A 16,030-nucleotide genomic window follows, 5' to 3' on the forward strand; every position below is an offset into this window, starting at 1 on the left:
AAAAAGAAGATAGTTATTATTATGGAAGTAAGTGCTTCCTTTTATTACATTGTTTAAAATTTTTAGTGTAGTACATTTAAAAATATATAGCATTTGTTGCAGAAAACATATTCTAACTCTTTTAAAATAAAAGCATCTATTAAGTAACGTGTTCCACAGTTTAATGAATAGGTTTTTCAGAATACCCTTGACAATGCATTCAGTAGTTTAAGAGGACCAGTAAGATGCAGAAACCTCAAGCCAGGGGTATCATCTACATTCTCACTTGCTGCTGCTTAGGATTTAAAGCTTAGAACTTTTATATAACATGAACCTTAATATTGTATTTTAGCTTATGAGGTCAACAGAAGTAGGGGGCATCCCAGTTGTAGGAGAAACCATAAAGAGCACAGTGATCATGAATGAGCTATGAAGGGAAAACCTGCCTCATAACTAAAGGCACATGTTACATTTCTTAGAAGCTTGGGGCAGACTTGGATGCAATCCCAATCCTGTATCAGATGTTAGAAGCCTGCTGGCTTATTTGTACAGTCATTACAATAGTACTTGGATGCTTAATGCAAAGAACAATTCTTTTTTGTAGGATATGAAAAGACAAGTAAGAAGGAAGGAGGCTCCTTAGGCAGGACAACAGAAAAAAGACGACTTGATGTACTCATCCTCAGGGTCTTATCTGGATCATATGAGGCCACTAAGTTCAATTTTCCTCTCTTAAGAGAAAAACAAACAGGAAAGTTGACAGAAAATTATGAGAACTTCCCCAAGAGGCACGATTTGTCCTCTTCTTCCTCTAGCAGAGGAAGAAATAAAATGTAAGGAGGCAAAGAGGTCTAGCTGGTTTCAAACAGCATCACTGACAGCACCTTGCCTTTTACCCCTGGAAACATGTTCTACCTCAGTGACATTACTTACATCAGAGCAAAAACACAAGTGCCAGACCTCACTACTTTAAACTGAAGCAGAATGGGAAGAAGCTGTCAGAGAAACCCCCAAAAATTTAAAAAAACAAGTCCATACCTGTTGAGAAAAATGCTACTAACATCATCATGACTGATAGGTGGCTTCTTTGAACTTGCAGCCATTCTTAAAGGCCGCAGAAAACAGTTCACAAGAACATAAAGTTGATGCACATATTCAGATTCAGCCTCCACCATATTAAAAACTATCTGATTCCTTTTTCTCATACTTTCTGCATGGGGTGAGCAAATATAATCCTGGACAATAGTTTTCCATTTTCTTCTACATAACCAGCCCCGCATAAAGCTCTGAACCTAAAAATGGACCAAGCAGAAAAGAAAAATGAGAAAAAACATTACATGACTTATCATAAGGTCTTCATTGTAGAAATAATTCTCTAAATGAAATGTCTGTTTAAAAAAAAAGTTTGTTGCCCTTATGGTTCTATAATTGTTTCTGAATTACATTTTCTTTAGATTTCTGTTTGTTAATGAAATTTCCACAACCGCTCAGTCATATTTGTTGCCAGGAAACAGACTGAAAAGATATCACATACATATCAAGGTACCATTTAATGCAAGCTCAAATGTTGTACTTTTGTCTATACTCTTCTGATTAGCATAACTGTGCTACGCACCGTGCACATTTTTGAACTCTTTTTACCTTCCCTTACACATTCCTTTTATATCCCCCAAAGTATTGTGCAATGCTTCCAGGTAACACATTTCAAGACAGACACAATATCATTATTGACATAATCCTAAAATTGTCATTAAACTCAGCTTGCTTTCTGTTTTGAACAGATACCACTTCGCATGTGCATTTAAAGCTAAGTATCAATATAGTGCTTAGTATCAGATACCTAGGCCAGCACCGCTATTATCCAGAAAAGGCAGGGTTTTGGCATTCTTAAAAAGTATCTTTATGTTATGGAAAAATCTACTTAAGCATAATATCCACTGAAGTTACAAGTGGATTAAAGGTTACAGAAAAGGTCTACATCTGGTCACAGAAAATGTCAGTATATCTTTGCCCTGATCTTGATGTAAAGATCATTCGTCTTGAAAGAGAAATGCAAAATCTCACTGGTAGCAGTTTACTCTGAATAAACAACTTTAAAAAAAGGGCCCAATTTTCAAAACAATCAAGATGTAGAATGCAGTGAATATATACAGAACCAGAGCTCTCCTTCTACTAAAAGAGACATTTCCAGCTTCTATTACAATGTTTAATTTACATGAAAAGGAAAACTCACACAAGGGTACCAGCTCAGTGCTGACCCTGACTTAGACTCTGTGACCCAGAAAAAATCAGAAACTAAGTCCACATACCATAAAGGATATTATGCAATTTAAGAGGCTGGACACTGTGAGAATAAGGGTGACACATACAGGACCACATCTTCAAGCATGAATCCCATTCATGCTTGCACATTAGCATTTGTGGGAGTCAGCAATAGGCACAGTTCTGGAGGCTGGTTATATCCAGCCTTAAGCAATACTGACAGAAGCTGCACATGTAAATGCCATATAGATTGGGAGAATTCTGCCCCTGTATGAAAAACACTGCTCATAGCATCCTGGAACGATCACCATCAAATAGACCAGCTGACAACCTAAACCAAGACTGCATTTTCAATATTTGTATTCCAGTTGCAGTGACAGAATATAAGTCATCCTCTTATATCTTTACAAGCATTTTTATAAGAATGGAGTATGAAATGACTATACACTTGATTCCCACAGGACATAGCCCATTACTTAATTTCAGCCTTTACAAGCAGTTGAATGCAATGTGCTGTGCAAGCTTCTTTAAGAAACTGAATATATACCTTGCAAGTAAAAATGAATATTTAAGTAACAAACACACCATGGGATAAATGTGGCACTGAAACATAGGAGGCTGATTAATTTAATAAGTTTAAGTAGGCGCCGGGCAAAAGGAATCTTGCTGGTTGACTGTACTTAATGAAAAGAAATTAAGACAAAAGTAGACAGACTAAGACACAGAAGTACATCCCCCATCCCACCCTTCTCCTCCTAACCACAAAAGACTGCATGTTTACCTTTTTAATTTTTTTAATATCTGGATCCTCATCTTCCTGGTTGCCTTGATAAGGTCGCATTCTTTCTTTTGTTTTATTGAGAGCTATAATCTGACAAAAACAACCATCATTAAATGCTTTCTCAAGTTAATGAAACTCTTAGTTACCGAACTAACAGAAAAATATTCTCCCCTTCTTCAAGCCTGCTAAAGCTGCACAGAATGACTAGCATGTATTTGGTCACAGGGACATGAATACAGTTCCCTGAAAAACAGCAAGGCCCTTGATCCACGTGGAGGAAGGACCAGAAGAGAGGTGGTTCTCCACTCTGAGTCAAGTGAGCCTTTCAGACCTTATTAGCTCAGGGCTGCAACAAATTTTTTAACATTCATTGAAACAGTGCAGTTTGGAATAGTCCACAATACTGTCACAACCAAAGACAATGTGTCAAGGATCAAACTCCTCAAGTGAAGACAGGTAGGAAATAACACCGTCAATGGGACCAGGACTGCAGAGCAGCATTTCATCTTAAAGTCTCTGACAAAGAAGTAGTCCAATCAGTTTAATAGTTCCCAATGTATCTAAGAAAAATACTTAGACAAGGGTTCACAGGGGGACTATTACATATTAACATTACTGGGTTCCGTTATTTTAAAAAATATTACAGATATTTAATATTGCAATGCACACAGTAAAAAGCTACAATTCAATGACTGCTTGATGACTGTGGCACATACCTCAGATTTAAGTCTTTCAATTTCTGTGTCTTGATCTTCAAGCTGATGTCGAAGCTGGTTGGCTGCTATCTTTTCAGTCTCAACAATCTGGACGAGATGAATGTATTTCTGCATTAACACCTCCCTTTCAATCAGAATATCTGAATAACTAAAAAGGAAAACATTTAAGTAAGTAAAAATAGCCAAATATTGTGTCCATAGCCCCCTTACGAGATACGGACAGAATAAATGTGACACCAATAATAAGAAACCTGTATAGCCATGTTTGTTTGGCTTAATATATAATGAATAGCTTAAGCATAAATCATCCAAACAGATAGCATTCAATATCCTTTGTAGGCACAGGCACTAGCAGTACCCAGTTTCCCAGTATCCAATTACGGATTTTAAGGGTTGGGTTTTTTCCATCTTTTGGGAGGACCAGGGGGTAGCATCTGGCACTTCATCAGAACTATTTCTAATTCTCTCCATCTGTCAGTTCTCTTTATGGAAGAATTCCCACCCTAACTGTTATTTTTAGTTTGCTAACACCTATTTTATTGTTTAGGCCAGTTTAAGATTACTCCAATAAATGTATTTATTCTAACAGCAACTATAGTATTAGCACTTTATTTTAGCTCTCCGGCAGCAAACTGCCATTGATTTGTATTTTCTGAAAAGGGACAGTATCCATAGCGCAATTAGATGTCACAATCAGAGCAGCGATGAGCATCATACTGGAAGTACTGTTCACAGCTTTGGGTAGAGGAGAAATCAGTTTCTTCATATGTAACATCTTCATCAGAGTGTTCTTTCCTGTGATTCAGTCTCTCTCACATAGATAATTTAAAAGTGCAGAAGAAGCAGAGTCCTACGAAGTTCTTGTTTGCTGGTCTTGATTCAGCAAAATCTACAGACACATACTGCCTCTTTACGTAGGTTTCAGGAAGCTTGTTCCTCTGAGAATTAAATAATTTTACGAGATAAAGACCAAACCGCATAAAACATGGCAGATTGAAGCCCTAAATCTTTGACAAGGGATCTCTTACTATTTTATGATCTATCATAGAAAATGCTGAGTATTGTGCTTTTTCCACTGTCAAGTTAGCACAGGATTGACCAGAATGAATTTTTGGATTGCACATCTTTTCCTTCTAAATGTCTTTCTACTTGTTACAGCACTCAAAAAACTTAACATCTGCTATTAAATACTGTAAGGCTTTTTAAAATGTAATAATGTGCATCCTCTCCCATTAATCTCTTTTTTTATAGATATATTTACTGGCATTTCAATCAGTATTAGTGCAGTTATATACTGGAGGGGGCCACTATTGTGAACAGCTATTAAATTGCAATGCCTAACCTGAAAAGCAAGCTTACATCTAAAATAATTAGAATGAGTTCCCATAGCTATCATAAAGCAAAAGTTTTTCCTCCTTGAATAGAATATAAAAAGAATAAGAAGTGGATTTAATTCTATTGCATTTATTTTTATATTTTAACTACTGCAATAGCAAACAATAAATAGCAAAAATAAGCTCAGAGCATCTCTTCCAACAAGTAAAACAACATACGTGAAAAAATCTGTCATGAAGCAATCCATATATCTTAACTCCATAATAAACAACAATAAAGTGTGAGATATAGTTCTTTGAAATTGTTCAATAATAATCTTTTTTGTTTTGCAAGAATCCTGTTTTTTCAGAAACCATAGTACTTAATCTCTTTGCACTCTAGAAGGCATTTGCACATAATAGAAACGTCTGAGTTAGAAACATGGTCAGCGCTTGTTCTTTTACAATGATGAGAGTTGTTAGGAAGAAAAAAACATATGTAACATATGCAAGAAAATGCATTGCTTAGTGCCTGCAGCACCACCTTGATTTACATTTAATACAAAGAGTAGTCTTTTCTACCTCAAACCAGATCCAGATAGGTAACAAGACCTTTTTTCTATTTATTCTTTTCAAAATTTTCTTAAACTTTTGCTACAAAATGTTTCCAGTACAGAATTTGACATATTTGGCTTTGCTTTTATTGAAGACTGCAGAAAACAGTAGGACACAGAATCACAAAGGGTGAACAGCAGCTGTAGTCAGAGCTGATGTACGATTCTAAATACTATTATATACAATATTTTTCTTCCACTTTTTTTAATTTTTACTTTCCTCCTTTAGGGGAAGAAACCTCACCTAGATTTTTCAGTTTCTTTAAATACACAAAACCAGGCTTCCACAGTCTTGGTTTACTGGGTAACAAGAACTTTGCTATGAAAGACTGAAAAGTTTCTGTTCTTTTGAGAGGTACATAGAGTATTTTGTCTAGTTAGTGACTTTTGCTGTCTAAAATGTCAGTCTCATCCTGGAAACCAAGTAACATTTCCTTCACTCCCATAATTTGCAGTATGAAGAGGAGTTAATTAGAAAAGCCTATGTACACCTACAGTAGCTTAGAATAGGCTATCCATTTGCCTTCTCAGAATTTCTACTTGCTCTGGGAAAGGAAAATCATAGGATTTTGGAATAAACTTCATGTACCTCCAACAGCCCTTTTCCTCCAACTCTCTGTACATATGAGTTAAAGATCATCAGCCCTAAAGTGCTAACCTGTACATCTAGCATAACACTAGGAGTCTTCCACAAGGGCAGAGTTTCAATACTGAATTGATTACACATGTATACAAAATCCTTTTTAAAGAAAGTTGTACCAAAGTGTCAAAGAAAGATGAAAAATCCATACAACTTGTAAGCAGCCATCTAGTTCCCTGGCTTGGATAGAATTTAATAGAAAGAAGCAGCTGCTGCAAACCACAGCTTTCTATTAATTTGTATTAATGTTTTATTGAGAGAAGCAAGTTATAAATTTATAATAATATGCAGTATTACATATTGCTCACAGACAGAGCATCCTGAACACTGAGGGTGTTTCCCACTATTGCCTGTAGAGACAGGACTCAAAACAGATATTTCAAGAACCTTAAGCTCTGGTTGACCACTACCTACCACATGGAGACAGGAAGAAATGAAGAAAGTCCTGAGAGAAATGATGCATCACTTGGGCCCCATGAGAGCTGGCATGCTCAGAAATGTAGGAAAACTGAAGAAAGTTTAACCAGTGCCTTGTTGTTGAGTAGAGCAAGATAAAGGCTCCAGTAGTGCTACCAGCAAATATAACTGATCTTTGTACTGAATTCAGACCAGAGTTATGGTTCATTGGATCACTCTATGCTAATTCTACTAAGGCTGCTAAGGCAGCTGAAAGGACCAGACATTGGACCTGGCCAGAACTACTTATGGTCATATCAGATCACCCTTCCGAAATGCAAAATGCACAACATAATCAACTCTTTATGAAAACCAGGCAATATGTCTTGGGGGGTCTGGAACGCAAAATAAGTTGCCTACACCTGCCCATACTAACCACCTTCAAGCAGCTATAGGACTCCTTAACAGGAAACGAATAGCCCCCAGACAGGTTTTAAAGTCTAATGGCATATTAACAGCCGCACGAGGGATGGAAATAGTAAAAGTTGCAACAGAACTTATGCAGGCCATGACCCATGACTGTAACCAAGGTGACTTGGGAGACCATGTGTACACAAGCACCACTACCCTTTAATGAACTTCTGTATGATATGGGATATCAAAGGACACCTATGGCTGCGAGGGTTACAGGGCTGAGGCTTATCAAAATTAAGACGGGCCTTCAGACACACATGGACAACTGTTTAGAAAAGCTGTAAGAGAGGTGTCTTCCAGTCAGACAGGCAGGAAATGGCACTTGGACTGGTGAACAACTACAACAACCAGGAATGGAGGGTGGGTGGGTTGGTATAGGACTGTGTGACACTTGGGAAAGCATGAGAAGTCCACATCCCAAATAGCTCATGATTTTTAGTACAAGAACCTCTTCACTGAGACAGGGAAATACAAAATGGAATACCAACTCTTTTGGAAGGCTGGACCCAACAACCACGCACTCAAACCATGAAAGTTGGGGAATGGCTTACTCTAGAAGCATGGGTGTGTGGGGAGGGGAATGCTACCCTCTTATGCGAGAATGAGACAACCCTGAAAACCCAAGTCATTAACCAATGTGTTAATTATCAGACTCACAACTCATACCAAAAGCAGCTGTTTCAATTGCCCTGGCAGTCTTTTATCCAGGAAAATCTGACTATAGGAATTCATCACAAACTGGAGCAGACAGGCACCTTCCACTATTATGTAAAACTGGGACAGAATTCAACAGCCGGTGTGAAGCCCAGACCAAATACAACGGAAGGGACATTCCTCACTGTGTGAGCTGAGGCTTTGCAGAGCTGTTATGAACTTGTAGCTACTATCACCAGAAAGTGTGATTGGGGGGATTTCAAATGTTCCCATAGAAAACAACTACCACACCAATCACCTGGACAGCCATAATTACCAGACTAACCATCATGCTTTTGAAGTTTTGTGTCCAAGCTATCTAAAGTGCTGTCTGCCAAGACCTACAAGGCCCGTTGAGGGGCTTAAAAAGCCTCTGCAGCAGCACTGAGATGTCTGCTCAAGGAACTTAGCCCTTCTAGGGGATAAAACAGATTTGTGTTAAGTCCTGTGCAAAGAGCACAGGAGGTATAGTCACCTCTGGTAGGCAATGTTAGGGTGAGTGATAAAAGGCTGATTTTAACCAACATAAGGGAGCACAGAGGAATGATAGCTGCTGTTACCCAAACAACCTAACTCAAAGAAACAAGTCCCTCTGATGCGGCTTCTGCCAAGGCTATTACAAGATAAGACCATGAAAGGCCCATCTCCACAAACAGGCGGGGGAACCCTAATAAGCCAGTCAGATAAAGAAGTTCCTTCACCCACCCCAGCTCCTCCCAGGCCTATGACAGCAAAGCCACCAAGCTCATCAGCCAGCAGATGAAACCCATTGAGTCAGTGGAAAGTCTCTCCAGACCACCTTTCAGACTGAGGAGGGTTACCAGCATTAGGGGTATGAAACTTATTGTGGGATACAGTGAACAGCATTTTGGGATTGCGCATGGCTTGTAATGGGAAGTTTAAGGGAGGAACCAAAGGCAGGGAAAGGAAGGCATCAAGGAAGTTTGAGGAGGACCGACCTTGGGAAAACACAGCAATAAGGGGATAAAGGGTCACAGGTAACACTTCTCCGGACATACTCTGCACCTGATCAGCACAGTCCATCCTGTCTTTTCATTAAACTCCATTTCTAACTACTTTCCTGGGCCAGGTGACTCTGTACATGCACCCATGAAGCTCTAAGTGCCAGCCACTGGAGTTGGGACCCAGGCGCCACAGGTCCTGGTGCCTCTGTAGTGCCAGTAACTCACTGGAGAGGTGGGATTTTTTATTGTCTGGGTGTGTTTGTCAGTGTGTGATCACCAGCCACTGTCAAGCCTGGCTAGCTGCTGAGGAGGATTAGTCACTGGAAGCCAGGTGTTGAAGATGCAGTAAGTCTAGGTTGGATCATCAGAGACTCTTGTGCTTTGGCTACTGGAGGGCACAGGAGACCCAACCCAGCTACCAGGAAGACTGTGAGATTAAGTGGTTGACTGAGAAGCTCATTTGCACACGTGTGTGTGTGTGTGCCTGTGACAGCTGGAGATGAGAACATCCATGGGCTAGTTACCACCTAGACTGAGCGTACAAGGCAGTTACGGGAGGCATCCATAGTGTTTGGGTCTATATGTTTGTTCAGATGTGCAGGGTTGAGGGTACCTGTGCACCAATTAATGGGAGACCCAGAGTGCATATATGGGTGTCTGAGGTCCAGGGCCAGTTACTGGGGTTGGCCAAGTGTCTTAGACCAGTTACTGGGGGATCCACAGTGTGTTGGGGGCGGGGGATGAAAGCTTAACTGTGAGTGGGAGGGACTGAGTACCGGCAATGGGAGAGGGACTGTGGGCACTGGGGGCTTGTACTTCCCGGTGTCAGCAACAGGGGAGATGGAGGTTCCATGGCCAGCTCCTGGACAGACTGCATGGCTAGGCTATTTATTGGGGGACCCATACTGTATATATGTATTGCATGTATTTATCCACTAACATACCTTCCCCCGATCAATCAGAGAGGGGAACAGGATGAGGTTGCTGGTGTTGTCTGTGCCCATGTGAGTGCTGAATGTTTCTGTCTCTGCTGATCCATGCAGTGAGCTGTGTTTGTATTTATGTATTTGTGTTCATTTGAGTTATAAATACATGCCCAGGCTCACTTCTTCTTCAACCTGGGTATAGGGAGCAGCAGCAGCCTCACCTCTGTCAAGCTACTGGCTCTGACAACCCCTCCCACTTTGTTCTGTGGACCTCGCTAAACATTATTTGGAAGGCAGATATGAGACTGTTTTGCCCATGTTTTGTACATTACTCAAATTCTCTGCCTAATTCACATCCAACTGGAAACTACAAAATTGTGGTTATTATACCACCAAGCCTCAGCTAATATAGTTTCTCCAACAGCAATGCATTAGTAGCAAGGCATTTGCTCTGAGCTTCCAGGCAGCTCTGAGCTACCACACCGAGCTCACAAATGCCTGCAAAATACTATGTGAAATATACCCTGCATCAGCAAGTGAAGTGTGCCAACAAATCTGAAAGCAAGCCTTTTTTTTTTTACTTGCCAGTTGGAGGGCAGTAGTTCCCCGTACTCTTTAAACGGTGACCTAGTGAAAGAAGCACTCCCACTTCCCCCCCCACATAACACTCGTTCTCCCACATCCCACTCATGCACTCCCCCCTCCCTTATGCAGTGAACACAAGTGTGTTGCATGGATGTGCAGTGAACAGACCCAGAGAAATGAGATGGGTTAAAACTAAACTGGCAAAAAATAAACAAAACATAATTAAATTTAGTGCAAATCAGTTTCTCAATTAAGTTCACACCTCTGCCTGCATGAGGGAAGGGTTGGTAAAGGTGTGGGAATGAATGGCTGACTTATGAGAATGACAGCTGCTTCCTTCAGCAGCAATGTGGGCTTATGCAGGACTAAAGCATACATGAAACTACAGCCTCAAGCACTTAATTTAAGACTTTCCAATAAGCTAAAGTGGAAAAGGCTGAGAAATTTGATGACTGCTGCATTCATATAAAAAAAAAAAAAGAACCATAAAATTTTTTTAGTTAAATGCAAAAAAGAAAAAATTTAAACCATAGAAGAATTTGTAAGAGAGGGTGAAAAGTCCACCTCAGTGTATTGAGGGTGAAACAGATTTTTTCGTAAGAGACCGAGTTCTGGAACAAGGCCCAAAACAGGACTCACATGCAGTCACTGACAGAGGAATTAGGATTTGCCAGGAATAAATCCTCCAGCCCAGAAATGTAACTCAGAAGAAGCAAACGTTTCTCTGCCACCCTGGATATTACTGAGAACTCAAAACACTGAGAATTCAAATAAAATGGAAAGAGACGGATAGTAGGTATGCATGTGGAGCTCATAATGGAGTCCCACTAAAATACACTGAATTGCACCTCCCATTGAAAGCTCACAAGCCAAACAATCTCTCTCAAGTGAGGAGAGGGCACTACGGACAAGAACATAAGCAATCCAGCTTCTTATCTGCAGCACACACGAGCCTGTCAGCTCTTGAAGAGTGTAGATGGTAACCCCCAAATGATAAACAGTAGCATCCCACCCACACTGAAATCTTCCAAGAAACAATGGACAATGCCACGGCAGAAAATCCTTTAATGATGAATTTGCATCCAAATAAAATACCTATTTATCCAGATTGGGACATGGGGTGCAGTGACATCATGTTATTTTTTCAACAGTCTGTTTATAGCTTGCTAAATAAATAAAACATGGAAGAGATTTTGATGGCTGCAAACATGTATTTGGCAAAAAGTAATGAAAAGCAACCCAAGATTTTGTATACATCAATCTAAGAAAAGAGAATTTTAAAAAAAGGAAAAAAGAAAAAATCTTCAACTACTTTGTCTTAATCCAGCCAAAACACAGATTACCATAGCTACTCATGAGGATGAGACCCTCCAGAAAGCAATTAAATATTTCCATTTCACAAATGCCAACATATTCACATAGAACAGGATGTTCCCAGGACTGTTTGCAATTTAAGAGTAGGGATAATGTTCTCAATATCTCCTAGAACTTTTACCTAAGACACCTGAGCCATACAGAAAAGTGTCTTCAAAGGGCTACACAAAATGTTATTTAGCAATTTAAAACAAAGACCCAAAAGAGAGTCAGAAATGTCTTAGGCTAGCCTCAGATGAACAGTGACACTGAGGAAGTTGCCAAAGCTTGTCCCATTTGACAAAAATATACAGGAACTCAAGGAAAAAAGTCTAAAACATGATGCAGGCAAAATTTAATCCCTGAAGCAAATCCGTTCTATTTGGTTGAATTAAGTTGGCAAGAAAAATCTTATGCAATAGTCTAAAACTATTATTTTCACATCTTTGTTATGTATTTTTGGTAAAAGACCCAATGGTTAAGTAACTAATTATGCAACTCCAAGTTGTTTTGCTAGACACAATGTAAAGTAAATAAAAGCAGCTTTCACTGAAGTAGAAAAGCATCAGAACAATGAGATAACCACAGTAGTGTACAACACTATGTTTAGCAACTAAATTTTGTATTTTTTTGTCACTTGTTGATATTTTGTTCAAGAAAAGAATACTAGAAAAAGAAAAGCCATGTCCAAGTCCCTGGAAAATTTTCCCAAGAAATTTAGACACCTATGCAGAAAAGTAGAGTAAGAAAATCCCCCAAATCACATAAGGCCCTGAAAATATCCCTCACAGTGGTGTCCGTAGCTTGATATTATTAGGGGTGTCATGTTAGATAGGCACAAGAAAAGGGGGAAAAGACAAAGCAAAAGGGACAGAGATAAAAAGCCTATTATTGCCTACACCAGAGACCCAGTTGTCTTCTGAAGGCTACAGTGGTAACTTTCTGGTGGAGTCAAAATTCAACCACCCAGACCTAGAACCTCATGACTATCTTCTTAGCAAGTTTAAGTTCTCACTATTTTCAACTGTGTGTTGTTTAATATTGGCTTAATTTTCTGTTAAATTCTGCCTTGAAAATTAATGTGTGATAGATTTAGGGACTGTACCACTCAGACATAAATTTTAACTCAGTGTTATGAAGCTCTTCTTGCTTAAATGCTTACATTCTATCCCAGGCAATGGATAAGAAGATGATCCTGAGAATAGGGAACTGAAGGGTCCTGCTTCCCCTGAATGCCCTTACCACAAGGCAGAAAGTCACATTCCTTTCTTCACTTGCTTTCAGTCGTACTCAACAAAAGAAACTGACCCAGATCCAGAGACAAGGTGAAGATCTCCCTCCTCTCTCTCTTCCTCCTTCAGCAGTACAGGACTGCCAACTGGTGGACATACTTTCCTGGGATGGGCTGAGAGTTCAAAGCCTCACAGCTTCTCAAGAACCAAAATAATGTGTTCACCCAGAGGGCTACCATGCAAAACATGGCTCATCTAATACCACAACCCAGCAGGTGCTTTCCAAGAAAAGGCTTCCTTCAGTTAGATACCAATGCTAAGAAGAGGATGCAAATTCAAAGACTGGATGCCCAGGCAACACAAGACCTGCACCTTCAGGGCCTTATTTCACACGCTCTAAATTAAAAACTATTAGTCGGTGATGTTCATTTTCTGTTATAAAGCAAAATCACTTCTGTTTACATGGCTCATGTCCTAAGCACTTCAGAAACTGCCTGGTTCCTTGTGCGTTACCATGGCATTGCAGACTAGCTGAGGTGAGTGAGTGTAAGAGGAGGCTGGAGAAAGTGCATTTCAGCAAAGACATTTGCCTCCACAAACCATTTCACAAACCTTCAGTTAGATGATTTTCATTTAGATAACACTGTAAACCTTGCCCAGTCACCATGCAGACCTTTTCTCAGGGAAAGATTATTGCATGGGACGATGTCCTACCACATCCCTTTTCACAATGCTGAGAGTTGTTCAGGTCTTCAGTTTTGAAGTCAAAATTTTATCTGTTGCACTTCATCATCATAATGGTTTGACCTCCTCTTTCTTACATTTATTTCTATGTGACAGCTTTTTAAGAAATACCTATTTATTCATTTGGCATATCATTTACTTCATATAATGCACTTTGCCTCTAACAGAAGACCAGTCCTAGGGGTTGTTTCCAATAAAAGAGTATTCTTCTTGAACTAATTTCAACTGGAACGCAATAACTTGTGAATGACAAAATACAGTGATATAAGCATGAATAATGAAGGCATTTTTTCCTAGAACACACCCATGAATCACAAACAATACATATCTAATGCACTGTAACATTCATTTCTGTTTAGAAAGTCAACTGAGATTTTAAAATTATTGCCGATTTACAATAAGATGGAGCTAAGGATCAAAAATCATACCTAGCTTGGTGAATAGCTTCTACCCATTCATCTCCATCAACCTCATCCTCACAACGGAGCTCCAAGGGCTTCTGGCCTTCATGGCCAAAAAGAACAGTAAAGTAATGCTGCAAATTAGAACAAGAAAAAATGTTCAGAAACTCTTTTAAATAAAATAGATATATAATAAAAAAAAAAAATCTAACTTTTTAAACACAGCCCAAAGCATTGCCAGCCTAGGAAGATGTGTTTTAAGTTGTCAGTCATGAACCATGGATTTAAGTTGAAACTGTATACTTAACATATTCCGCTGTGTATCAAGCTAATAGTTTTTATGATATTGATCATAAGTTATTGTTCTTAAGCTCCCACATAGAAGACAACAGAATATAATTCCCTAAGCAGCTTCCACAGTCAAATACAATCATGTGACTGCAGCAGGGTGTTCTGTAGTTCTTTATCCCTTGCAATTTTTCACCTAAAATTTTTCTTAGATGCCAGCACAGGATACCAAATCTGGAACTGCCACCACTTACTCACAAGAACACAGACTGTGCGCTGGCTCTAGCTTATTTCCTCACCTTTCCAAAAGAAAAAGGAAAGTGTCCCTCCTCATTCATCATACTCCCAAAACACTTTTGCCCTTCTTTCAAGAAGCCTCACCCATTATTGTCATTGCAACAACTTTTTGTTTTCACAAGAAAATGTTACTCACACAAGAAGTGTCATGTTCTTCAGTAGCATTTCTTACATGAAGGATGCTGCCCATGGTGTGTTCCATTGAACAAAAAATTTCAGGAACGCGTTTGCTCCTTTCAGAATTTAAGAGTAATTGTGATATCTAGTGGGGAGGGGACAACTGCAGTAATCTACCTTAAAACCCACTTTTCAAGGTTCGTCATTTACAGCCTTATTTTGTATAGCCTGCCTACTAACTTACAGCCAGGTAGCAAACAGAATTCTTCCAACTTAGATGAAAACAGGAGAGGAAATTTTCTACCTAAATGCACACCTGTAAATTCCATAGGTGTCTTAAATGCACCCATTAGTAAGCCAGCTGTTTCACAGGCAGAGGGACCAGTGAGGGACCTGCCCTTACATAAAAACCATCTGGTTATTAGGTCCAATGTGATTCAGGAGCTCCTACAGTTAAACATCTCTGCACCAGAACACTCAGTTCTCTTCCTTACCTAGAACTTCTCAACCCCTCTTCCACCTTCATCCCAGTAAAATGGGAACGAAGTAAAACCATACATGGCAGCAATTAATTTCTGGGGTCTAACAGCAAATTCCAAAGTCACTCCAGCCAGCAAGCGAGGTATATAATTTGCATTCTCTCACACCATTAGCTTACAGCAGTAAGAAACCTGAAGTGATGTCAATAAAAATTCTGCTTTCCTTGTCAAACCCACAGCTCTGCTGAAAAAGCCTCTCTGAGCCAAACACTATGTTGGAGATCAAGCAAATACAAAACACCTCAGAATTAAAAGCCATTTCCAAGGCAGGAGGAACACAAGTATAAACAGAAACAGAAGAGATGAAATTTCACCTACAGAGAAGTGGCTGCAGATATTGGCAACACTGAAAATTAATTTCGTCCATATAAAAAGAGATTATTTCAGCCATTTATTGGCCCCTTCCGGAACATCTGGCAGCCTGCTGTGCAAGTACAACACACAAGTCAGCTACGCAGTGTGCACAGAGCAGCTTCAATACACCCCAGGTGCACTGGATTCACTACACTGGCTCTAGCACTAACTGTGCACCTGTATTTGCATCAAGGTTTGTGCCTCGGGACCTCACTTTACAAAACCCAGCTGCCTCTGTGTGTCTGAGTATACTCATATGTTTGGTTTCATTTCAGGTAGCATGAGTATGTATGATGGTATTCAGTAAAGAGAAAACTATTCATTTGTGCATTATATTAATTTACTAAACATTGTTATATGT

At 39.6% G+C, this 16,030-nt stretch overlaps 1 protein-coding gene across 2 annotated transcripts in view; it reads right to left on the bottom strand.

The window, feature by feature from the left end:
• RASGRF2 (Ras protein specific guanine nucleotide releasing factor 2) overlaps positions 1 to 16,030 on the bottom strand; it is a 134,676-nt gene that overhangs the window by 77,856 nt on the left and 40,790 nt on the right. For both annotated transcript variants that reach the window (XM_075078783.1, XM_075078782.1), the window contains exons 2-5: positions 14,102 to 14,208; positions 3,739 to 3,886; positions 3,023 to 3,112; positions 1,018 to 1,271 (exon numbers count right to left, since the gene is read on the bottom strand). In XM_075078783.1, coding sequence (XP_074934884.1) covers positions 1,018 to 1,271; positions 3,023 to 3,112; positions 3,739 to 3,886; positions 14,102 to 14,208 — 599 coding nt within the window. The remainder of the gene's footprint in view (positions 1 to 1,017; positions 1,272 to 3,022; positions 3,113 to 3,738; positions 3,887 to 14,101; positions 14,209 to 16,030) is intronic.

The sequence above is a fragment of the Phalacrocorax aristotelis genome, chromosome Z (genome assembly GCF_949628215.1).
Source record: "Phalacrocorax aristotelis chromosome Z, bGulAri2.1, whole genome shotgun sequence".
In the NCBI taxonomy this organism is placed as follows: domain Eukaryota; kingdom Metazoa; phylum Chordata; class Aves; order Suliformes; family Phalacrocoracidae; genus Phalacrocorax; species Phalacrocorax aristotelis.